At 46.9% G+C, this 23,766-nt stretch overlaps 2 protein-coding genes across 3 annotated transcripts in view; one reads left to right on the top strand and one right to left on the bottom strand.

The window, feature by feature from the left end:
• Positions 1–23,766, top strand: part of TG (thyroglobulin) — a 254,111-nt gene that overhangs the window by 170,750 nt on the left and 59,595 nt on the right. The gene's annotated exons all lie outside the window — the stretch shown is intronic.
• Positions 1–23,766, bottom strand: part of SLA (Src-like-adaptor) — a 34,194-nt gene that overhangs the window by 7,415 nt on the left and 3,013 nt on the right. Inside the window, exons 2-5 of one of the 2 annotated variants that reach the window (XM_008570290.1) lie at positions 14,548–14,645; positions 5,679–5,778; positions 4,603–4,689; positions 1,632–1,735 (exon numbers count right to left, since the gene is read on the bottom strand). In XM_008570290.1, coding sequence (XP_008568512.1) covers positions 1,632–1,735; positions 4,603–4,689; positions 5,679–5,778; positions 14,548–14,608 — 352 coding nt within the window. In that variant the 5' untranslated portion in view covers positions 14,609–14,645. Of the gene's footprint in view, positions 1–1,631; positions 1,736–4,602; positions 4,690–5,678; positions 5,779–14,547; positions 14,726–23,766 lie in introns of those variants that run through there. The other variant, XM_008570289.1, reaches the window with a different exon arrangement.

Raw genomic sequence — 23,766 nt, 5'->3', positions numbered from 1 at the left:
AGGGAGGAGGAGGGAGCTGGTCTTGTTCTTTGCTCTCTGTGCTGGGCAGCGGGGAGGCTAACTTCTGGGTAACATCTCTGTGAATTCTCAGAAAGACCCTGGGAGGTATTGGCCCCACATTTTCTAGATGGAGAAATGGAGGCTTAGAGCCCCTGAGTGACATGGCCAGAGGCACAGGGCGTTAGAGGGCATCCCTGAAGTGTGAGCTCGTCCTCAGCAAGCCCCCTGGCTGTGCCCCAGGCCTGCATCTGAGTCAGCCCGTGTGTGCCTTCCTGTAATATCAATGGGAACTGGAAGTGTGGTAAGCAGCCCAAGGTAGCCATGGAAAATCGTCAGAACTTTGCATACCCAAGGTGGCCCGCCATCTCACCCCAGACCGACTGCACCTTTGCCTGGTGACAGACATCTTTATTTTTAAGTGAGTGGTGGCACCCATACTAGGCTTCTCCTCCCCTTAGCCAGGCTCCATCTGCGTCTGGGTGTCCTGCCCTACGGGACACCTGTGACTTAAGCAAGACCTTTGCCTTCGCTTTGATATGGCTCTTCCAAGCATATTCAAGTTTTTTGAGAGAAAAGTTGTCCTGGGATTTTTTTTTTTTTTATGACATATATATGGTCCCTGTTTTCCCAAAGCCAGGCTGATGCTCCTTTTGGGGAAGGGCTTCAGCCCCAGCTAGTGCAGACACTTAATAGGTGAAATACTCTCAGGTACTGTGTTTTCTCTTCTTTGATAGTAAGTGTGCAAGAAGCAGGCTTAAAACTTGAAAATATCTTCTATTTTTGAAAAGTTATTATTTAGTCTGGAAATTCCTTGTTAAGTGTTTGCTCCTTGAGTTTGAGGATTTAGTGTTTCCCAGGCATGGTACTGGGCACTTTCCTATTGTTAGCCCCATGTTATAGATAAGGGAACCCAGACATAGAGAGAGGAGGTAACTTCTTAGTAACTCATGTGGCTGAAACTGGAATTTGGGGCTCCTGCTCTGAACCATGACAAAGAGCTGCTGCTATTTCTGTTTTCACTGAACTACTTAATGCATAAGATGCTAGGGAATTGTAATGATCAAGATCACGGTGAGTGTGTAAGAGCGTGCATATGCTCATCCTCATTCTCTAAAATGTCTATGTAATTGTAGGGCACAGAGAAAACTGATATTGAGGGCCTGTGTGTAGCAAGAGCACCATAAATATTACATTTGAATCTAACCACAGCTTTACAAAGGAGGGGTTTTCTGTTCATTTCATAGATGAGAAAACTGAGCTCAGAGAAGTAAATAACCCTCCCAAGTCACAGAGCTTGAGAGTAGGCCAAGCCTACACCACAATCCAGGTTCTGTCTGCCCAGCATTCAGTTTTGTTCCTAGTTAATGGAAAATTTTCCAGCAGGAGTTAGCAGGGCCTGATATCGGTCAGGGCCTGAGGCAGTGCCCAGCTGGGTCCCTGCTCCCTGTTTCTAGTCCCCTTGCTCTCATGCTGGCCTCACTGGCAGAGAGTAGGCTGCAGGGAGCTAAGCACATGGGATGGATTTGTGTGCATGTAGGAGGAGGAGGGAAAGCAGAGCCCCTAATGAGCCAGCCAGGAACAAAACCTGCTTGTCTGCCCTGAGCGTGCAAAGAGGAGTGGAGGCTGCTCACCTTTCTTGGTCTCACTCTCTCTGATCATGAAGGAGCCGACCTTCGTGTCTGGCAGCTGCAGCAGCTCCTCAGCCTTGTCTCTGCCCAGCCCTTCAAACAGCCAGCTGGAAGTAGGAAGACTGCCATGAGTGTCCTGAGCATGTCCTACCCCATCACCCTGCGCCCAAGATGGGAACGTAGCAATTAAGAGCCGGTGAATACAAATGTGAAAATGAAATTAAGGTCCAGTCTATATAAAGCTGCTGGAATTAAAAAGAGGAGGGCAATTGACTGGCTGCTCACTCATTCATATTTTTAATCTTTTAAATAAGATTACCTGAGCACCTATTATGTGCCAAGTATCATGCTGGGTAATGACACAATGATGCAGAAGATACCTTTCGTATCCCATTTCTCAAATGCCAACTGGAACGTACCTACCCATTCTGTGTCATATAACAGATACACATTATAAAAGGTTGCAATGTACCTTTCTGGTGTCTCCCTTACATCCTGCCCACCATGGCCCTCCCTTGCCACTCTCTCAGAGCAGGCACTGTGTCTGTCTTGTTGGGTTTCACCTCTGTTTCCAGGGTAATGTGCTGGTATATATTTGGGAATGAATGAATGGACATAAGAAAGAAGGAAAGAGATGGGGGTAAGTGATTTCAGTAACCTAAAAAGCCCCGCTTTGCATTCATTGTATTTCCTTTTTCTGTTTTCTATTTTAACATATTTTAAAGAAAATTGCCATTGTGCTACACATTTACAAGTATATGTGTTTCTTGCTGTTATTATTTAACAGTTAAAAAAAAAAAAGCAGTTGTGATACTTTAGCCTAGTTTTCCCACGGGATATTCACCTCGCATAGGAGAACCAATAGTTTTGAATACTCTTAGAAAGCTGCTCTGACACAGAGGAGTCTATGATCTAAGGGAAAGGGCTTTTACTGCTTTTTCAGGTCAGGCTCCACCAGATCTCAGGGACATGCTTTGCTAGCAGGTGGCTGGTGTGTGCTGGGAAGCAACTACACATCACTTTTTAACTGACTCCGTACTTCAGTGAATGAAATACCTCTGGCTTTTAATCCACAAGTCCAAATGAGTGTATGCTGTGGCCAATATTAGTACTTCACTGTTTCACAGCCTTTAATGATCACCGAGGCACACAAGCAGGTTGTTAAAGTGGGCCAGATGAGAGCTCCCGAGGCACCATGTGTGAGAAGACCCGTGGGTGTGGCATCGGATTCTGTTTACTTATGAACTGATCTCCAGATTCATTTTTGTTGTTAAGCTCATGATTATCCTATATTTGTCTAAATATTTCAGCAATTTCCTTTGTCCTGCACAACACATGACATATTAACTATTTTACTGTATGTGACAAGCATTAGTGCATTCAAGTCCTTACATGAAATTCCACTTATGAAGACAGCAAAACAATAACAACAGCCATGTATGAATGCCAATTATGGCACACCTTCCAAATGAAGCATTTGAAATCTAATTCTTATCTCAAGCCCCTAAGACAGGTAATGTTCTCTCTCTTTCACAGATGAGGATACTGAGGGTCAGAGTGATTAAGTAGTTTGTCCAAGTTACCATGTCAACAATTCATAGAGCTAAAATTATAATGCACTTTACTGGGACATCCAGTTCCATAACCACATACTTCACTGCTTTCTTCCTATTCTAGTGTTAAAGAGGTTCCGCAGGGTCCTAATTGTCTTGCTCATCTGGGTTTCTCACCACCCGAGCTCTGGCCAGCTTCAGCACCACGTCTTCAACGTGAGGGTGCTGGTGCTGGCTTGCTGAAGCGATGGGTGGAGCACTGACATGCAGCTCATTTAGGAGAGTTGAGTGATTCATGTCTCTTTCAGAATGTGGTGCTCACAGGAGCTACTGCCCCAGTTTTGTTCACCTTCATCATCCTAAGCACGGAAATGGTTTCTGGCATTCATAATTAAGATCATTAGTACTGAAATTAAACATAGTCAAGTCCAATCTTCAAAGTATTCAGGTAACTATCTCTTTCACCAGATGAGCATGTGTTATGCAAAGTCCTTCTCTGGATGTGAATAAGATATAAAATATTTATAAAAATGGTGTTTCTTTTCTTCCTTCCTTCCCATTTCCTATATGCTGTGTACTTCTTTGCCAGTGTCCAGCCTTGGTAGCTTGGCAGATGAGGAGACTGTACGTCAAGGAGGTTAAGTAACTTTTCCAAGGCCCTTGCATGAGGGAGGGGAGCCAGGAATTGAGCCCAGGTGTGCTCGGCTCCAAAGCCGCCCAGAGGCTGGGACGCCCTCCCCTGCACAACTTCAGGAGCAAGCCATGTGCTTGTTTCCTCATCTGCCAAGCTACCACTTTCTTCTCATTATTTGTCAAGTTGGGTGCATAAGCACTTTGACAGGAAGCATTCTCTGTGTGCTTCTGGCTATGAATTTGATAAGAATAGCCAATATTTATTGAGCACTCACAATAATGCCTGGCACTTCACCAAGAACTATACACATATTATCCTGTCGTATTATTATATATTATTATTACTATTATTCTGTATTGTGATCCCTAGTTGACAGGTGAGGAAAGGAAAGATTCATAGAACGTTGAATAGCTTGTCCACCGTCACATGGCCAGTGAGTGGCAGAGGCAGGCTTTGAACCCAGACAGACTGGCTTTTAGCTACTACACCATGCTGCATCCTATGATAACAGTTCCTGAGTGTTCACTGCTACGTGCCAGCAATACCATGTTAGAGCTCAAAGGTTCAACTTCCTTTGTTTTACTGATGGGGAAATTGAGTCCCAGAGAGTAGAAGGGGTTAGTTCAACATGGAGCATTCCTCACAGGCAGAGCTGGGAATAGAAACATTCCCTCTCCGGCCAACGCCCTCCTTTCTACTATATCATGCTGGAATCTCTCTATGCCATCTTATGAGTCTCCAGAATAAATGTCATGTTTTTATGATGCCATTTGAGAAATGTACTCACCCGTGGTAAACTCTGGCCACACATATTCCAGGAATATAATTCTCTCTGCCAGTGCTAAGAGAAATGGCTTTCCACCAGCCCCCTTCACTGTAAGAATAAAAACAGATAGGAGAGGGTGGGTGGGCAAATGGCAAAGCAAATGAATAAATAAATAAACAGAATAATCAGATTTAATGGGAAACTTGGGACATTCCTTTTTTTTAAGATCTTTCAATGGCCACGTTGACCCAAATTCCTCCATCTGAAAATTCAGTTTTTAAAATACATGTATTTTTATAGATATTCGCCCATTCCACGCTGAGAAACCTTCCACGTGCTGGCAATAGCCACCTTTCAGGGATCAGCAGCTGATGTCCCACAGTTGGAGGCTTTTTATAAATAAGTCTTTAGTCTGGCTAGTTAGCTCACTTGGTCAGAGCTCATAACACCAAGGTCAAGGGTTCAGATCCCTGTACTTGTACTGGCCAGCCACAAAAAAAAAAAAAAAAAAAAAAAAAAAATTAACTGAGCTGTAATTAGAATAAGTGTTTAGTATATTCATACGCTGCAATATATAAGCAAGGATAAGATAGTTTCATGTGACTACCTCAATGAAGACCTAAATAAAAGGGGCTTAGAGTCCCTATTTTGTTATATAGCCTACTTTGAATTAGACTAGAGAGACAACAGGATGGAAGGCCATGCTTTTTTATTATTATTTATTTATTTTTTATTATTATCAGAAGTGTTTTCAGACCCCAGGCCTTCCTTCCCAGTCTTCGTTGGTGTGTAATATCAACACTGCACGTGTGGTGGGAGACAAGGCCAATATGAGAAGTAGAAGTTGGATCATAAAGGGTCCCAAAGGCCATGTCAAGGAACTTAAAGTTTATCTAGCAGGCAATAGGGAGCCTGGATGTTTTTGATCACTGGCAGCATTAAGGAAGGAGTTCACAGTGTGAGCTAAACTTCTCTCCTCACAATAGAACCAGGGCCCATGTGAAACTGGACAACTGTAGCTAAAAATCTAACGATTCTTACCCAAACTGAGTTCATCCTCTTTTAGGAATTCTAAAAGTTTTGGAAAGCTAACTCACTCAGAAATCACACGCAGTTTCTCTCCTCGGCGGAATATCGGGGGGCTGATGTCAGAAGAAGGGTAATCACTCAGCACAGCGAGGAAGTCGCTGTCCAGTCCTGGGGAAACAAAGGCAAAGGAGTGTTTTTATTCACAAGAAGCTAAAATGCAGCCCTAGGAATGGAGGGTGGGAAGATGAGTCACTTCTCCAGAATTTTCAGCTGAGACGCCTTCCTTGTTTTTGAAAAAAAAACAATTGGTAGCAGACCCTCCTCTCTTCCTGCCTAGGATGCTTGAAGCAACCCTGAGGATCAAGTGACATCTGAGAAATGGGGATCCAGAGGCCTGAAGCTGAAGTTACAGGATGTGGCTTCAGGCTCTACCCCTGTGTCTGCAGGCCTCAATTTCTCTGTCTTTAAAATGGGCCTAGTAAGACCTCATTCCAGGGTCCTTATGAGATGAAGGTATGTGGTACCACCTCCTGAATGATAAGGGGCCCAAAACAGCCTTCTTATTACCTTCCTATTACCCTCTCTGGGCCTCATGGGCCCCATATCTATAAAAGTTGGAGGGGAGGGCATTGGGGGTGAGGCTGTGTGAGTTCTGGGGACCCATCAGGACCAAGAGGCACTAACTCTAAGGTTAAACAAAACATTTCTTCCTCATACGAGATAAGGCATCACTTTGGGGATTTATTTAACAGGGACTTTTGTTGGCGGTGGTAATGGTGGAACAAAAATAAAGTAATCGTCATTGTACATGTATTGAAAGTCATCCTAGTGAAGATTTGAAAAGGAATGAATGCTATTTGGTTCCTGTGAGTCTGGCGTACTGTAGAGTACAGATACAGTGATACGATGTGAATTTACTTTTTGATGCTAAGCAATATCTGTTTTACATCTTTAGTGATTTGCCATAATTTAGATGCACTAGATGCCAGGTAATATTTGAGTATATTTGGGGGAAAATAGTATGTATTACAAATCAGCAAATACAGTAATTGTTTGCTGTGCTCTTTATCACTCCACCAGCTGGCTGGGCATCAGATCTCAAAATTCTGGGTGACATGCCATTTACTCATTCATTCGGCAGTTATTTGCTGAGCACCTGCTGTGAGTCAAGCATTGGTGAGCAAGGCAAGCCCACTCTCCCTGCTCTAATAAAGCATGAGTTCTAGATAATGCACAGATAATCACGGGAGGGGTCATTCCCCAGCCCCTCACCCCAGGAAAATCTGTAGAAATCCCAGTACTCAGGCATATGGGCTCATTGGCCCCAACAGGCCACTTTTTGGATCCAGAGACCCCCCCTGCTGGGACCTCCAGACCTCACCTCTTACAATGCATATGTCTGATAGTCTCCCACTCACAAGTCCCTTGAACAGACTAAGTCGAAAGAGTGATTAAGTACTAGAATGAGTCAGAAAGATGAATGAGGCTTTGGGTAAAGGGTTGGATTATCGACTGATAAATTAATCAGGAACAGGTTATCACAATGGAACAGCGTGTGCAAATGTACTGTTCACTTGGGGAAGCTGAGTCACAGGCAATGAACCATGTAAAAGCAAGAATTCCTGGGTGTCAGCTGGAAACCGAAAGTGATCTTCAGTGGCCCTTCCAGTTTCGGAAAGGGGTCAGGGCTCCTGAGAAATCGCAGTGTGGCCACTGAAGGGCTGGCCCAACCAGGCCTCTGACCTTTCCTCTTGCAAACCTTCCCTACAGGTGAAGCTCCCTCACATTCTGCTTCTCTGAACTTAAAAAAAGGGAGTTGTTTTGTCTCCTGGTAAATCCACCCAGTCGTGGAGGCCGATGTTACCACTCAGTGAGTGTGGACACATCCTTCTCCCTTTGGGCCCAGTTTCCTAGTCTGGAAAATGAGAAGTTTGAATGCCTTCATGATGAAGATGTCTCTCTTGGACTAGTGACCCCCAAATATGGACAGACTCTTATTAACGTGATACTCTGCATGTGACAGGCCTTTCTCAAGCTTGCCAGGCCCTCTGGTCCTCAGCGCCTCTGACTGAACAGGCTGTTGTTCCCTCTGCCTGGAACACACCCTGCTCTCCCATCTCTCATTCCTCCCCCTTCATCCACTCCAAAGTCACCTCCCAGAGGCTCCAGGAGAGGTGGCCCTCCTGCTATGCTGTACCCAGTCTTGGCCTAGGGGTTTCCTCTGAAGCAATTACCCCAGGATATCTTTTCCCATCTGTGTGGCTGTCAGAGGAACATCTGTCTCCCCACCTGGCTGCATGCTCTGGGGTTGGGGACTCAGCACTGGGCCTGTCCCAGGAAGGACACTCAAAGCAAGCTTATTGCACGCAAATGTGGAGTGGCCCCTGTGCCGTGCACCCTTAAAAATGGCTGTTGTGTTGTATTTTTAAAGTGATCCAGGCAGAAGAAAACCTGATTTGTGGGAGGCAGCAGGGTGGGTGGCCATCAGGGGACCAGCCCCTTGTGAAAAACAAGTTTTGAAATGACAGGCGGAGAAGGTGTTATCCGTGGCAGAACCAGAGCCTTGAGATGGACTGTGTGTCTACAGAGGGGTTGGGGCTTTGATGTCTGAGACCAGATTAAGACTGTGAAACCGAACAAGCATCCTTCCGTAGTGTTAAAAGCAAATCAAACAGAAACAAAAACAAAAGCAAAATCCCATTACAAAAATAATTGTTCCACTGAGGGAAAAGGGGGCTTAAGGGGTTAGAGAGTTTCAGTTTCGCAGTAACGAAGTTCAATTTCCTGTGGACTTTCCATGGTGGCGATGTTTTTACAGCTATACCACTTAACATCATGGAGAAAATCTTTCATTTAGGCTTTTGCTGAAGGGTCCGATAGCCTATGCCTGGTGTTCTGTGAGGGATTTCATGCGTGTCCCTGTCACCTTTATCATCAGTGATGGAAAAACAGAGGGCAAAGTCCTGGAAGGGACTGCAGTTCGGTTTGTACTTCTGTGGGGACGGGTGGCCGTTCTAAGCTGGGTCTGGTGCCAGGATCCCTTCCAAGCTTTCCCTGAGCTTTGGTCTCTACAGTGAAATAAATGGTAGAAAACAGGTAGGAAACAAGCTTGCTTGTGAAGTTCAAACATACTGGCAGGTACTCCTGGAGCCCTTCAGCTTTAGGCAGAGCTCAGCATTTGAATTCAATCACGTAAATGAATGTGGAGAGAAGCAGAGTCAGAGGAAGTAGATGGGATTATCGCAGGCTTCAGATAAGGAAACAAATTAAGCAAAGAAATCTGTGCTGGACACGAGAGGAGAAATCCAGAGAATTTTCAGAAGAGCTTTATGGAAGGAGAATGGGCTTTGAAACTGATCAGACCTGGCTTAAATCCCACCCCCACCACTTAATAGCTCTGCGATTTGGGGAGAGATTTATTTTTAACTAATCTGAGCTTAATTTCTTCCTGTATAAAAATGGCAGATATCAAAATCTGCCTCATATGGTGGGTTAATGATTCATGATGCATCCCGTGCAGAGAGCCTGCCTCAGTAAGTGGCAGCTTATCGCACTTCCATGGGGGCGGGTACCGTTCCATACTCCAAGACCAATTTCCTCTAAATTAGGAAAACTATCTAATAGTTTAGATTTGAAAATATTTTCTTCTTATTGTCTAAAAACAAACTCCATTTGGTGAGAACAGAAGATGAAATTCAAAAGACCAAATATTTGCGGATAGCTCAAGTCAAGAATGAGTCAGGTTGAACAAAATATACAAAAGTATGAAATAGAATACGAGTCCAAAAATGGAAGGAGACCCAGGCAGAACTTACTGGCCACGAACATTAGTCAAAAGAGGACAGGCCCTTTTTGGCATTATCTTTCCTTGGAGCATAATAACCCTCTTATTATTTTTTTTAATTCCGAGAACATGTTCAGTAGCTCCTATTTAGAACTGTCTAGCAAAACTAGTTATTATTACCTCCAAGCCTCCACCCAGCCCTCCAAAATGTATATCCTTATTTAAAGGATGAGGAAACCAAAGCTGACAACTTTCGGTAATATGTCCCAGGGACAACATGCAGATTTCAAAACCCGTGGCCACTTCCCCAAGCCACATAGCTCTCCTTGGCACCTGATTACCAGTTAACACTTGTTCTTTAACAGGGGAGACAAAGGCTGACTCCACATGGGGCTTCCGTGTTGGTGCAGCAGCTCAGTGCAGCTGGTGGGCAAAGAGCTAAACAGCCCAGTGATTTCAAGTTCTGGTTTTGCATTCCCTTGAGTCAGGCCCAAACTCATGGCCTCCTGAGGGGTGAAAGCAGCCTTTTCTTTCTTTTTTCAGGAAATACACACCTACACACACGCAACTAACCCACCAGATGGAGCAGAGCTGGCTGGCCTAATGGAAGGTCTACCAGTGGCCACCACAAGCCATGCGCCTGTGGATCCTCTTACTTATTCATGAAGGACTGTACTGCAGGCCGAAGGGGAAGACCCAGTAGTCCAGAAAGCTTTTTTCCGCCCCAAACCTTGGATTCTCCATTTGTTAGTGGGGCAGACTGGGATTGAATAGACACTAAGTCTTGTCGGGGTCAGTCTCCACACCCTTAGATGCTACAGGGACTCAGATGGAGCTAGCAAAGGGCAGAAGCAAGAAATAGTCAAAACAAATCTGTTGCAACAGATTTGAAACAAATTCGAAACAAACAAGCCAGTTTGTTTCACTTGGGCACCAGGGCTTCCAGACTCTGGTAGTCTTCATTCCACCCCTCTCTTTCGCAGGCCGCTTGTGGACAGCAGCAGCGTGGCCCACACTCTGCAGCGACCGGGCACGGGGCTGCGTGCTGTGCATAGGTTAGCATTTGGTCCTCACACCTCCCTGAGAAGTGACATAATGTAACTACCTCATTCTGGATACGAGGAAATAGGGGTACGGTGAGGTTCAGAGACTGGCCCAAGAACACACTACTAGTAAGTTGAGTGCCGGGTTTCAAAACAGCATCACCTCTTGGCAGAGCACGCCGATCATGCTCTGGACCACTCAGCTGTCCTGTGTTGTGGCTGAGTACCACCCATGCTACTAGCTACTTAGTCATTTTTTTTGTTAATATTTATTAACTTAAAAAAAACAAAACTGCAGTCCCATTCTGAACTGTAAAATCGTGGATTTGATGGGCTAGTTATATATTTTTTTATGATATTCATTAAACATTTAATGACATAAAAGTTGAATGGTCATTTTCCACTTAAAACCGTCTCGTTTGCCAGCAGCTACAGTTGGAGTAAGACCAAAGAAACAGGAATCTAGTCAAGGATCTGACACAGGTTTTGCATCTTTGGGACCCCTTGCCAGGGCACTTGGGTGTCTGTGTCATTAAATCTGAGGGCCGGGAATGCCCATCCTCTCTCAGAATATGCTGAATTCTTGAAAGCCTGTCCTCTCCAGGCAAATACTGTGGTGGTAAAGAGGGGGACTCTAGACTCAGGCCACCTGGCTTTAAATCCCAGTTGTCCCCTTCTGAGCTGCATGGCCTCAGGCAAGTAATTTAACTTCCCTGTGCCTCAATTTCCTCAACTACAAAATGGTGGTGATAATAGTGATTACCTCGTAGGGCTGTTGTGAGAATTAAGAGTTCATGTGTATAAAGCATTTGGAACTGTGTCTGGCACACTTCGAGGACCACGTAACTCTGTCATTATTTCTGTTTTACAAGTAAGAACAGAGAGACACTGAGGATAAGCTCACTTCTCTCATCTTGGCACATGGTGGTGCTGAGGCAGGACTAAGCTGCTCTGTGGTCTGCAAGCTTTAGCAGGGGACTTGTAAGAAATTCAGCTTTCTGCCACCCCCACCATCACTGGGTTCTGATGAGTAGGTCTGGGGTGGGGCCCGGGAATCAGCATTTTAACTACTTCCCAGGGGAATCTGATGCAGGTGGTCTGAGGACCACTCCCTGAGAAGCACCAAGCGTGGACTAGAGATTTCCCTGACCCCTTCTTCCTCCCCAGGACCCCACCCACCTCCGTCTTTCCACCAGGGCAGCTATGTAAATGCCTTGCCCGGTGTCGTTTCTACCCTGGCACATGTGGGAGGACTCTGAACAGCCTTTGGGTTTACTTTGCCACCTCTCTGTGAGATCTCACTTCACATCAGTGCAATAAGATGGGAAGAAACAAGAGGAGAAAAGATCTCAGCAAGTGACTGAACTCTCTTGTTAATGTGGAAATAGGCTGTTTCATTTCTACACTAGGAGTTCCCTTGGTCTTATTCAATTCTGAACTGCCCATGTCTGGCACAGAAGAGAGACTGAAGTCTGGATAGAATCGTAGAGAAAATTAGCTTTTTGGGATGATTTGAAAACAAATCATGGAATTGCTAATTCTTCCACTTGAAAACTTTTGGAGAACCGGCCTTTTAGATACAGCCCAGTATAGTCAGATAACACCAAATGGAGTTTTAAAAAGTTTTCACACCCTCATTTATCACCCTCACTTATCAGATAGCTCTCTTGTGTTATCAGCACAGTAACAGATAATGATGTGTTATCTGTTATCTCTGTGAGGGAGGAATTGTTTGATCACCATTTTACAGCTGGTCCCTGGGTGAGGCTGAGTGACTTACCTAAGGTTACATAGCCTCCAAGAGACATTACCTGAAGCCCAATCAGGTCCTTTTGCCACTAAAACTTACCCTATTTCCATCAAGTCCTGCTGCTTCTGTGGGTTTTGTAACATTAGTCCTGGGAACCAATCAGGAATGTTTTGAAAAGCTTAGTTTAGGAGACAACAGATGGGCAAAGCCATAGTCTAGGGCATTCACAGTCCTGGTGTGCCGGAAGACGATCCCCCAAAAGCTCAGAAAACTTGCTTGTCTAAAAGTCTACAGGTTGGCCTCCTGCTGATCCCTGTGCCTAGCCAGGGGGCTTTGGTGCCTTTAACTCTGCCGCTCTGTCCAATAGCAGAGGAAGCTGTAATTCACATTGACCTAAAGCAATCAACAAAACCTGCACCACCCCCCAGGCATCTGAGACTAACCTAATAAGTGTCCATGGGGAGTGCTAGCTGAGTAGGTGCTCATTCCATGAAAACCCTAACCCTTTGCATCATGCAGGTAGGGACTAATTAATGCAGCACTGACTGCACTGCCCTCCCCTCTCTTGTTCAAGAAGGTATAAGAGAAAAGAGGAAATAAAGTCAGGACCGATGATAAGGGAAACTTTTCAAGGGTGGGGGGTGGAAAGCAACCCACCAGTGCTTGATGTGGTTGCCTAGATCACAAACTGGGTATGACCTGGGGACTTCTCTTAACCAGGGGGTGGAGGGGTGGGGAGACCCCTCCACCTCCTTTTTAGAGGTGACATCCCACCCACACAATGGAAAAAGAGAAATTTCTTTCATGATGATTTGCATTTAAAAAATAAAGGCAAATGAGCAAGTCCTTGGAGGCTGATGTTTTCATGAGGTTTGCTCAAGCATGTGTGCCCCTGTGCCCCAGGCTGAGAGGTGCCAAGATGGGTTCAGTGGGCCAGGCCCCCCGGCATTGCAATGTCTGTTTTTTAGCAGTGGTTATGACGGGAGGAGGAGCCCATGACCTGAGCCAGTTTGGAGAAGTTGGGGAGGGAGCCCACCTTCTCCTGGCAGTAGCAGCAGGCAAAGACACTCTGCACAAGTGTACAAGTTCTGAGCTTCGCATGAGAGGTAGAGGCCCCTCTTCTGAGGAGTGCGGGCACATAGTCAGCTCCATCATCTCAGTGGTTCCGTCCCCTCGATCCTTGGGAACATTGTTCTTGTTTTTCCCCCCTTTGGTTTGGGGAGGAGACTTACTGGGCTAGAAAAATAAACCCACTAGAATTGCCCTGCATCTGTCTTGAAGGAGGAGTGGGGTGGCAGGGTCTCCGCACACTCACTTGGAGGCATCTGAAGGGACGGCATGAGCTGAGCATCTGCATTTGGAAGACGTGAGAAGGCTCCTTTGTGCAGGGGCCACAGAAGACATGGGATAAACAGTAGTGGGAGGCAGGGCAGGAGCCGGGCTCCCAGGCAGGTACCCATTTCTGCTCTTTAAACTCTGCCCAGGACAGTGCTGTGGAGGTGAGGGGAATCAGGTGTGGTCACCCCTGCTAGGAGATGGGACACCAGGCCCTGGGTGCTACAACACACGGTGGGAGGTGGAAGTGTCCCAAGGCCCCCCTCATGACACCCTGTGACACTGATGGACACCTGGTCTTCCTGACTGGCCCCTCCCACCCCCAACAAAGGACCCACGCAGTGTGCCCCTCATCACCAAGACTAGGAATCTGTGGAAATAAAGGCAAGGGCTCTAGGAGTGACAGCACAGCTGAGCCCGGACCACAGTGGATTTTACTTCCAGACTTTGCCTTCTGCTCTGATGCTCCCACCCAGTTCTCTGGCCAGTTGCTGAAGGCCTCTTTGTAGATTTGGGAGTCTGGCCTGACTTGGCATCTCTTCAGAGAACTAACTTTTGTCATCATTGATTAACTTGTAACACTGGACTCTCACCCAGAATGCTTGGCATTTTGTAATCCACCAATGGAACACAAGAATTCCTTTATTTTCAGGAAGACATCATAGGGATAGTGTCTAGCCTAGCAAAGTAACACCAGGAAAGCTAGTTGGGGCACTAACTAAAGGGATAATAATGCTCTGTGGTGGCCTGGCAGGTACGAGAAGCAAGAGTCTAGGTTTTGGAATCAGACACCCATCTCAAAATGCCTACCATTTAGCACCCTTCACAGACGCTAAGCACCCAATCCTTTTAAACTTTTGATTGTGAAATATTTTAACTGCAAACTAAGCTAGAGGGGTGAGTACAATGAGCCCCTCAGTACCCACTGCCCTGTTTCAACAATTATCAGAATCCACCGTTGCCCAGTCTTCGCATGGGCTCCTACAGGACAAAGTCACGCACCTTACCAGAAAAATCAGACTTACCGTCTGGGCTGGGCAGAGGCCTCTCAGGGGGTGCAGGGCTGGATTTCATGCTGTTTCCCATCTCTTTCTCTCCCTGGGCTGCTGGAGACGCTCGAAGCCTACGGCACAGGAGACACACACGGAAAGTGAGCCGCGCCCCGAGCCCTCCGAGTGGAGAGTGACCCAGTTTAGAGTGCATTGTGCATCATTTTCAGGCAGCCTGCTTCTTGAAAGGCAGCTGTTTTCATCGGAAGATGAGATTCGTGAATGTTGGTTACATTTGCAGCTCGGGTTCTTTTATCAAGGGAATGACAGAGAAAAACCACATAGAGGGAAGTTGCTAGCAAATGCTGTAGGTGGTAAAAGTTTCCATTCCTCCGCACCCTAGCTGGGGACAGAGAGGAGCCCTCACAGTGTTTGTGCGAGAAGTTGAGCATGTTTCACGTGGCTCATGGGTACCTGCCCCCCAAGCCCTCTGCCTCAACTCCCAGGCACCCGGGAGTTGGTGGCCTCAGACCCCAGGGGTCTGAGGAGAGAGTGCCTTCTGTTTCTACATTTTTCATTTGTTTGAGTTTTTCAACATGCTTTATTTAACAAAGGAGTAAGAAGGAAAACTTCATAACAATACTGTGTACTTGTGGCGTGCTTACATTCTGCTAAGGCACTTTTGCATTGACTGTTACTTTTGATCCCTTCACCCCTAAGCCCATTTTGCAGTGAAGGAAACAGTCTCAGAGAGGGTGAGTGACTTGTCCAAGGTCACATGGCAAGTAACAGTGGTGCTGGGATTTGAACAGCTGATGCTAAACCTCCAGTTTGCTCCGTGATGATTGCCAGGGTGACCACGCAAGTGTGAATTCTGGCTGTGCACATAAAAGCTCGGTGACCTTGGGCAAGTTCTTAACCTTTTCCTGCCTGTTTTGGAGATAATAATAGAAGAGCATTGGGTCGTGGCTACAAAATTAACTGAGATAAAGCATGTGAAGCACTTAGAACATGGCTTGACATAAAGTACATGGCAGTTATTGCCATTTACAATCTGTTTCCTGATCGTCCTCAATAATGTTCAAATTCTGGGTCCTCATCCAAGTGTTTTGGAAAAGGACATGGATGATTACAGAAAAGAGTCTCAGAGGAGCTGCCTTCTCCCAGGATTGTTGAAGCACAGGGAAGAGGCCATAAATAGAGCTATTCCTGCCTTGTAGGGACAAAGAGAAGAGACGGGGCAGGGTCCCCAGCTGGTGTTTAACCCAACAGGAAACTTACACTCCGCCTATTCTGTGTCTATGACTTAGGATCAAAGCCTAATGAGTTTGGAAGGGTCAAAAAGTCAGCCAGTCTAACTCCCACCCTGGCCTTGAACCCTGTCTTTATGCCCTACGTATATAGGCTCTGGAAAGAACTATGCTGTCAAAGGTTGAGGGAGATCTGCACCACTTCCTAATTTGGGGGAGGGGTGGCGTGATGTGGGATTTCTAGTATATTAAGAAAAAAGGAAGACCAAAATGAGTGTTTTTGAAAAATGTGTATATTCTAAACACTTACATGAACAACTTATTTATAACTCAAGTTAATATATCGTAATATTCCCAAGATAATTACAAGGCTTGCAAAAACTATAAACTCATAGTGTGCCACAGAAGATGAGGCTAAAACAGGCCACACTTTTAAAATTCAGCATGTATCCCTCTTCTTCAGAGCCTGTCTGTCTTTGTGACCGGAAAGGGTGAGGTCTTTGCAAATGTGAAGCTTGGGCCCTTCCTTCTCCACTCTCATCCCTACCCTCTGCACAAATACAGCCAAGGGGGCACCTTTGGCTGGCAGGGCCCTTTTTGCCAGCGAGGCAGGTTTAGCAGTATCTCCCTAACTCCAGGAGGGCAGGGATGAGTCGGGTGTGCCTCCAACCCTAGCCTGGCGATTGTGCTCAAGAAAAAATATGTTCGAAAAGCATGCTTAAAAACAGGACAGGTGGAACACCTGGCAGCCACATTCCCTTCAGGCCTGCAGACAGTTCCAGGCATCTACCCCATGCTGGCTCAGGGAAGAGGGACCACGATCCCACTGACCTAACAGAGGTGTATACTGCCTCCGAGGCCCTGCCTTAGACATTTCCAGGAAAGAAGCAAACCAAGTAGCCTTCTCAACTCTGAGGAGCTCGTAGCCCTGCATAAAACATGTGTGTGACATCCACAGGCTATCCCACACAGGCCTCAGGAACACACATGTGACATGCACAGGTCATGCCATGCAAGCTTCCCACCACCTCTGTCCCACTCCTAGTGCTTCCTGGAAGCCACCAGCTGCCCCAATCTCTCAGCCTCTCTGTGTGCCACCACTGAGGACATCTGTCTTCTGGAGACAGCTCTCAGCCTGCAGATAACTCTGGACCAATGCGTGTGCTGGCATCCCCACCTCCCCATCTCTGGAGTCCCCATGCTATAGCACACGACTCATTTGACTTCCTCCCTTTACTCCTCTCAGCCTGACACTTGGTGTCAAGCATCACTAAACACCCAGCAGATTGTGCCTTGAGCCCCGTCCCCATAGTTCCACCCCTTCAGATGCCCTGGGTTCCCTTTCCCTCTCCCTTCTCTCCCCCTAAATCATTTCCAAGCAGCAGGCTCCAGCCACAGTATCTGGCATCTCCCCTTCCTTACATCACAACTCTTCCAGAAAACTAGTCTGGAAAAGACTTTGTTCTCCATCAAAGTGAATTCTAACATGCTCTCTTCTCCCAACAGTTTTATGGTTCTTCTCAAGCATTCACGTGCTATTTTGTGGGGATTCCTGGAATCCAGTACAGAAAGAAAAAAAAAAAAAAAAAGACTTGAAACGTACATTTTCACATGGGAAAGCCGAGGTCCATCCGAGAAAAGCAACATACTCAGGGTTACGAGATGAGAAAGGTCTAGTCAATCCTGGGAGCATGGGTTTTTCTCATCTGTCCCCCCTGCCACCCCTGTTTCTCGCACCCTGGCCTCTTCTGTCTCACTAGTCGGAGTTCAGTCTTGGTGAGAGCAGCAGGTATGTCTGGGCTGTAACCCCACAAAGAAAAACCATCAGGACTCAGCAGAGCCTTAGTGGTCTGCTCACTGGCTTGCTATAGTCTCGAAGAAGGAGTTAACTCATCCGAAAGAGGCTATTATTTGAATGAGTGAAAATGCCCCCAGAGAATGAGAACTGGTGTCTCCCCAGTGAGGGGGCTGAACAATCTGATTTAATCTGTGACAGTTTTATGCAGTGGCTGGAGGTGGGAGAGAGGATCCAAGAGACATAATTGCTTCTGAAACACCAAGAAAAGGCCAAAAGAGAAATGAGTTGATTTACATTGGCTCTGAAAATTCTTGATTTCTTTCTCCCTTTTCTTTGTGGTATAACTCCTGGGTTTCCAGGACAAAGGATTGTAACTGGTATTCACCTTATTTCCCTCCAATCTTTGGACCAATGCTCTCTTCTTTGTGTGAACTCAGGCCTCAGTTTCCTCTTCTGGAAAATGAGATGAGTGGAAAAGATGATCTCCGAAGAGAGAGAGCCTTTTAACCCCACTTAATTCTAGTAAGCAAGACTCAATGTCTTTTTGAAAATTATTAGTAAGAAAAAAAAAGCCATCATCACTTTTTTCATGAAGTCCCCTTAGACAGAACCCAGACCTTGTTTTAGATTCTTCAGGATCAAGGGACAGCAGTTGATGTGTGCAGTGCCCGCCTTCTGAGGGGCAGTTTGCAGACCCTTTGCGTTCAGTCTTGCTAGCATCTCTGGGGGCAGATATTCCTCTTTCTCCTGCTTAATGTGGGAGTCAGGGGTTAGCTCACCTGCCCACGGTCCCAGAGCTAAAAACCCTACATCTCCTGACCTCAGACCCCATGCCCTTTTCCCAGGGACATGCTGCTGTCTGTCCAACAGGAGAAACTCTGGTCAGCACGTGGCTGGCCGCCATTTAAGCAGATGTGTGACGTGGAGGGTCACACACCTGTGTTGAGCTGCCGACAGCAGTGTGGGACATGCCTGCCAGCAGCCCTTCTCTCTGTTTGACCAGATCTAGGATTCTTTCACTGTGCGTTTTGCATTTCTCATAAGTACAGGGGTCAGGCTTCTCAGAACCTTCCACTCCTGGGTGGCATCTGTGGACAGTGCACCTGTGCCTCTAAAGCCCAGGTCTCACTGTGGGGAAGGGATGTGGCCTGAACCCCTTCACAGTATGGCAAAGGGGAGAGAATTTGAGGAACTCCAACCAAGGGATGATGCTGCAGTAAAACGGGGAATTGACGCTTTGTGACAGTTGGAATTAACATGAAAACCTACTTAGTACTGTCTTCTGCAAAGTGTGACAACTATAAGCCCGTTCATATGACCATCTTCTAAGGTGTGGGAACACAATGCCATGAGTGGAGAAACCCCAGTGTTCACCAGTACATCAATTCCAGAAGCCACAGTGATGCCCAAGACAGCCTCCACCACCTGGCTGCTAGCTTTTGCTCCATGCATGCAGGCACGAGGCTGCACTCTGGAGAGCCATCCTGTCCTAATTGCTCACAACAATCCTGCTGAATAGATGAGATAGATAAGTAACTCATCCATGGTCACACAACTAGGAAGAGGGAAAGCACGGTGCAAGCCAGGTCTGCCTGACTCCAAAAACTGTGCTCTTACCTGTGGTGAAGTACTGCCCTGTTCTCCTGCCCTCGGGTACAGTCTGAGAAGGCAGCAGAAAAGTGATTTTTAAAAGCCATCAAAGCAAACTGTGGGAACCATAAACTTTTGTGGGAGCATTTAACACAAGAAACATGGAGGCCCCGAGGAGTCTCTCACATGTCACACGGCAGTGTTTGGGAGCCCAGGCCTGGGGGAACAACAGGGACAGGGGAGAGGAGGGCTAGTTAAGGCCTGCTGTGGTCAAAGGGGCAGGAGTGAAGGGCATGGAATGTTTTTACAGCGTTATTGTAAAGAACTCTTAATTCTATGGAAAAAACCAACAAAAAGAAATACTAGCTGTCCTCATAGTATACCAATTTCATAAAAATGTAGCATGCATATGCATATATAGAGAAAAATATTAAAGGAAAATTTCCAAAATGTTTTCAAGGGCTCTCTCTGGGTAATGATCTTATAAGTAAATTTATCAATTTCTTCTTTACTTACATATTTCTAAAATACCCAATTTTTCTCCGATGTCCGTGAATCGCTTTTGTAATCAAAGGCTTCGAAAGAATGAGGGGCCTTAAGGAAGGGACCTTCAAAGCATTCAGGCCTGAGTTCAGATTCCAGCTCCCAGTCTACCAGTTGTGTGTCCTTTGGCAAGTTACTTCACTGCTCTGAGCCTTGATTTTTAAATCCATCAATTTGGGATACAAATCCATGTCCTGCAGGGTTGTTTTGAGGATTAAATTACAGATCGTAGCTAAAGCAGAGATATGTTTGGAAAAGAATAGCTAAATTTTTACCTAAGTTGGGTCGCTTGGGGGATTGGGTGCCCAGCTAACTAACTGTGCAAGCTTGAGCAAGTCCCTTCCCTTCTCTGGGCCTCAGTGTCCTCAAATACGATGGAGAGAGGGTTGGGCCAGACAGTTGCTCATGGCTTATTTGCCTCAACTATCTCCTCCACCCCGTGACTGATACCTGTTACTCCCACAATTGACTCAGGACTTGTTCGGTGCTGCCTGTGGTCTGACACTTGGCTTTAGGAAAAATATGAGCTGGCACGGGGGCTTAGCATCAGTTGGTCTCTCTGCCAAGGATATCACAAGATTTCCGGGGGCACCCCACCACATCCTGACCTTGCTCGACAGGTGCACCTCCCTGAGCGGGAGGCGGGGGCCACCAGAGCTGCCTGCCCAGTGACCCACATTGTTCCCCGATCTTCTTCCAGGGCAGGTGCAGCCGCTGGCACCCAGCCCCCAGCTTCTCCTCCTTTCCTGCCCTGCAGAGGAGGGCTGCAGTACAGCCATGGGCTCCTGGTGCACTGGGCAGGGGCAAGACCTGTGGAGAGCAGGCAGCCAACTCAGAGAGGTATGGCTTTTGCTCCAACCTTTTTCTCATGCCTGACTCAAAATCAGGGGCTCAAAGAGCCACTGGGAGGAGAACTTGGGATCCTCTCATCCAAGACCGTTCTAATGTGTTGGTTCCAACGGTGTTTTTAAAAAAATTTCCCCAGAAGCTCAATACATAAAATAGATAAAAGCAAGTTGCTGACTGGGGGCTGGGGCCTCAGCATCTTCCTCCTCTTCTACTCTTGATAGACATCTCAATCCTGGGATAGCAAAAAGCACCATCAAAATAATGATTCAACTCCCTCACATCATAGAGAAAAGACGCAGAGAGGGCAAGTGGGCTGCTCAAGGTCACACAGTGAGTTTGGACAAGTGCTGTGACTCCCTGTCCAACATTCTAGCCACTGCAAGAGAGCCACTGCCTCATTGTCATTGTGAGCCTGTGTTCTGGCCCTTTCTGCCCCTGGGTGCCCAGAAGGGATCTACTAAACTCTCAGGCTGACAGGGAGGCTGACCTTTACCCTAAGACTAGATTAGGATAGGTGATTCCTATAACATAGTTTACGGTCATCTTAAGATATCATAGAAAGAAGCCAGATTTAGAGCCAGTCACTGCTAGGGCCAATTTCAAGTTCACCCTCTTTCTATTGTTGTTGTTGTTTAATGGACGTGGGCATATCTGTCTTGCTGGGTTTTCACGAGAAGGGATTGGTGAGCGTAGGCATTGAAGGCCCAGCACGCATAGTCTCCATGGCTCGCAGCTCTGCTGACGCAATAACCCAGACGGGTCACAGCCGCGGGTGGGAGTCTGTGGCAAGTGGTGTCTGGCACGTAGAGGTGGGCAAGGAAGGCCATTCCTGACACCTCTTTATTACTGCATTGGAATAAAGAGTCCTCCCCCAACTTCCCTTTCTAGGTTAACTTTTCATGCACAGAGGCCCCCCATCCGCAGGCGTGGTGTGCAGGGTGGGACCCAGTCTGTGATTCTGTTGGACTCGGCACACGTTTTCTGACAGAAACTATGTTGTAAGTGGGCTTAGGCCCCAGGCCAGGTCCTGGATACCTGCATAACCTGTACACTAGCCGACGTGGCCCACACCAGCAATGAAACCAGATTGTAAAGACAATGATTTTGATGTTAACAGTTATACAGAATGGGAAAATGTGAACACAAAACAGGCCTTTTCTTTTCATGTCAAGTGCGGATACCTGGGAAATGCAGGTTTCATTAGAGAAAGAGCAGGTAGATGGAGACTTTTGTGGAGATGCTAAAGGTCATCTGGGCTTCTAGTTGCGGGGAGTGTAAAGTTTGTGATTTCTTTATCACATCACATTTCCCAGCAACAATTAGTTTCGCTTTTTATTCATACAACTGCATGCATCACCTGCGTTGCCCATAACGTTAGCAAGTGAGATGGAAATCAGTCCTCGACCCAGTAGAGCAGTTGCAGGTGACGAGCTGCCTGCCTGGGGTTCTTCCTTCCCCCTCACTCTGAATCACTTGTCCATGCACCGATGCCAGCGCCCACACCTTGGGGATCCCTGGCGGTTGGTCTGAGGGGTGCTGGTCTCTCTGAAGAGATCCCAGGATGTTTCTTAATGGGCTGTCTGGTGAGAGGCACTGTGCTATTCTTTTCCTTCTGCTTACCTTCCATCCTTGCCTCCTCAGGAAGACCTGCATTGCCCATGGAGAGGATTTGAATTTAGGTATTTGTGTGATTGTCTGATTAATGATCATCTCTCCTATTTGACTGTAAGTGCTGTGAGGGCAGCGATTGGTTCTGTTTTCACCCTCGGCTGGAACACAGTAGGCACTCCGTAAGGAAATAAAAAGGAGCAGGTGAGCACAGAAGACACTATGGGCCTGGGAGAGCGTGGGTTAGTGTGCGCTAGTCAGTGTGCAACAGTTAGTGTTGCGGGCCCCGGGGAGAGCCCTCATTTGTAGAGTTTGCCGATTTCTGTGGGGTAAATACTCAGCATGGCTGATTTCCAGCTTGCAGTATGACCTCTCTGAATGTAGAATTGGGAAGAGATGTGCAGAATGGGCCTCACCAGCCAGTGCAAGGTGGCTCTGGGCACCACTGGAATGAATAGACTCTTCATGGAATCTTTCTCCTGACAATTATCCTTATCTGAGACAGCTGCCTGCAGACATCTCTGTTTTCAAAGGAAAAGAGACACTGATCTCTATGGGCATCCTCTATGAGAAGGGCCTGAATTAAATGTTGAAGTACACTGACTCATTTGATGCCCCAAAGAGCCCACCATTTTACAGATGAGGAAACTGAGTCTCAGAGAAGTAACTTGGTCAGGGTCACACAGCCAGTTCAGGGGTGGGGTCAGCTTTTGGTTCTTCTTACTCCCAACCCTAATTTCTTCTATTACCTTCATCCGATCTGAAAGACACTTAAATTCCAATAGCAGATGCTCTCAGCACCGGGATAGCTGGTGAGCCTAGGGACTGCCTGCCCGCTGCCCTGAGTCTCCAGGCACCCTCGCCCCTGCATCTGGGAAGCCCCCCTTCCCACCAGACCCAAGACCCAGCTGTGGGGGCTCTCCCCCTCTGCTCTGAGCCCTGAAGTTGTCAACTTTGTGTCATCAGATCATTTGAATGGGTGACCCCAATACTGTGAAGAGGAAGAGTTAACCCAATTCCCCCCCACACAAGTTTTCCCAATTTTTACTTTTCACCATTACGTCCTTAGAAACCACGGTGGGCCCTCTAACTTCTCTGGGACTTTGGGCTGGCCACTTTCCTTCTTTGAGCGCCACTTGGCTTCTCCATAAACAGTGGGTGGGCCAGATGGGGGCGCTGCCTGGTTCATCACAGATGGGTGCCAGCCCTTTCTGAGGCTTAGGAAAGAGCAACAGGAGAAAAATAGGAGCTCATGTGTGTTGAGGAGTGATGAGTTCTACGTGTTTTACATGTGCTCTCCATTCACCGTCCACAAGCCTGTGCAGCACGCGTCATTATATTTAGGCCTTCTGTACGGCTGGGGAAACTGAGGATGGAGGGTGCATAGAGCCCAATCTGTCCTTCTTTAGGACAAGATTATGCTGCCACCTTTTTTTGTGCTGCAGGATCATGCAAGTAATAGGTATTCAGTGGGTGGACTGATAGGTATATGGACAGAGCAGTAGATGAGAGGTGGGTCCTGACACTCACGGGAGGAGAGGAGATGGGGGAGATGGCATGTCTGGGGAGGAGTGCATCTATCTGTCCACCTCCCAGGGTCCCTCTCTGTTCCCTCTC

Source organism: Galeopterus variegatus, unplaced genomic scaffold (assembly GCF_000696425.1).
Source record: "Galeopterus variegatus unplaced genomic scaffold, G_variegatus-3.0.2 Scaffold589, whole genome shotgun sequence".
Lineage (NCBI taxonomy): Eukaryota > Metazoa > Chordata > Mammalia > Dermoptera > Cynocephalidae > Galeopterus > Galeopterus variegatus.
The sequence above is the reverse complement of the archived record's forward strand: the minus strand, read 5'-3'. Positions and strand labels throughout refer to the sequence as shown.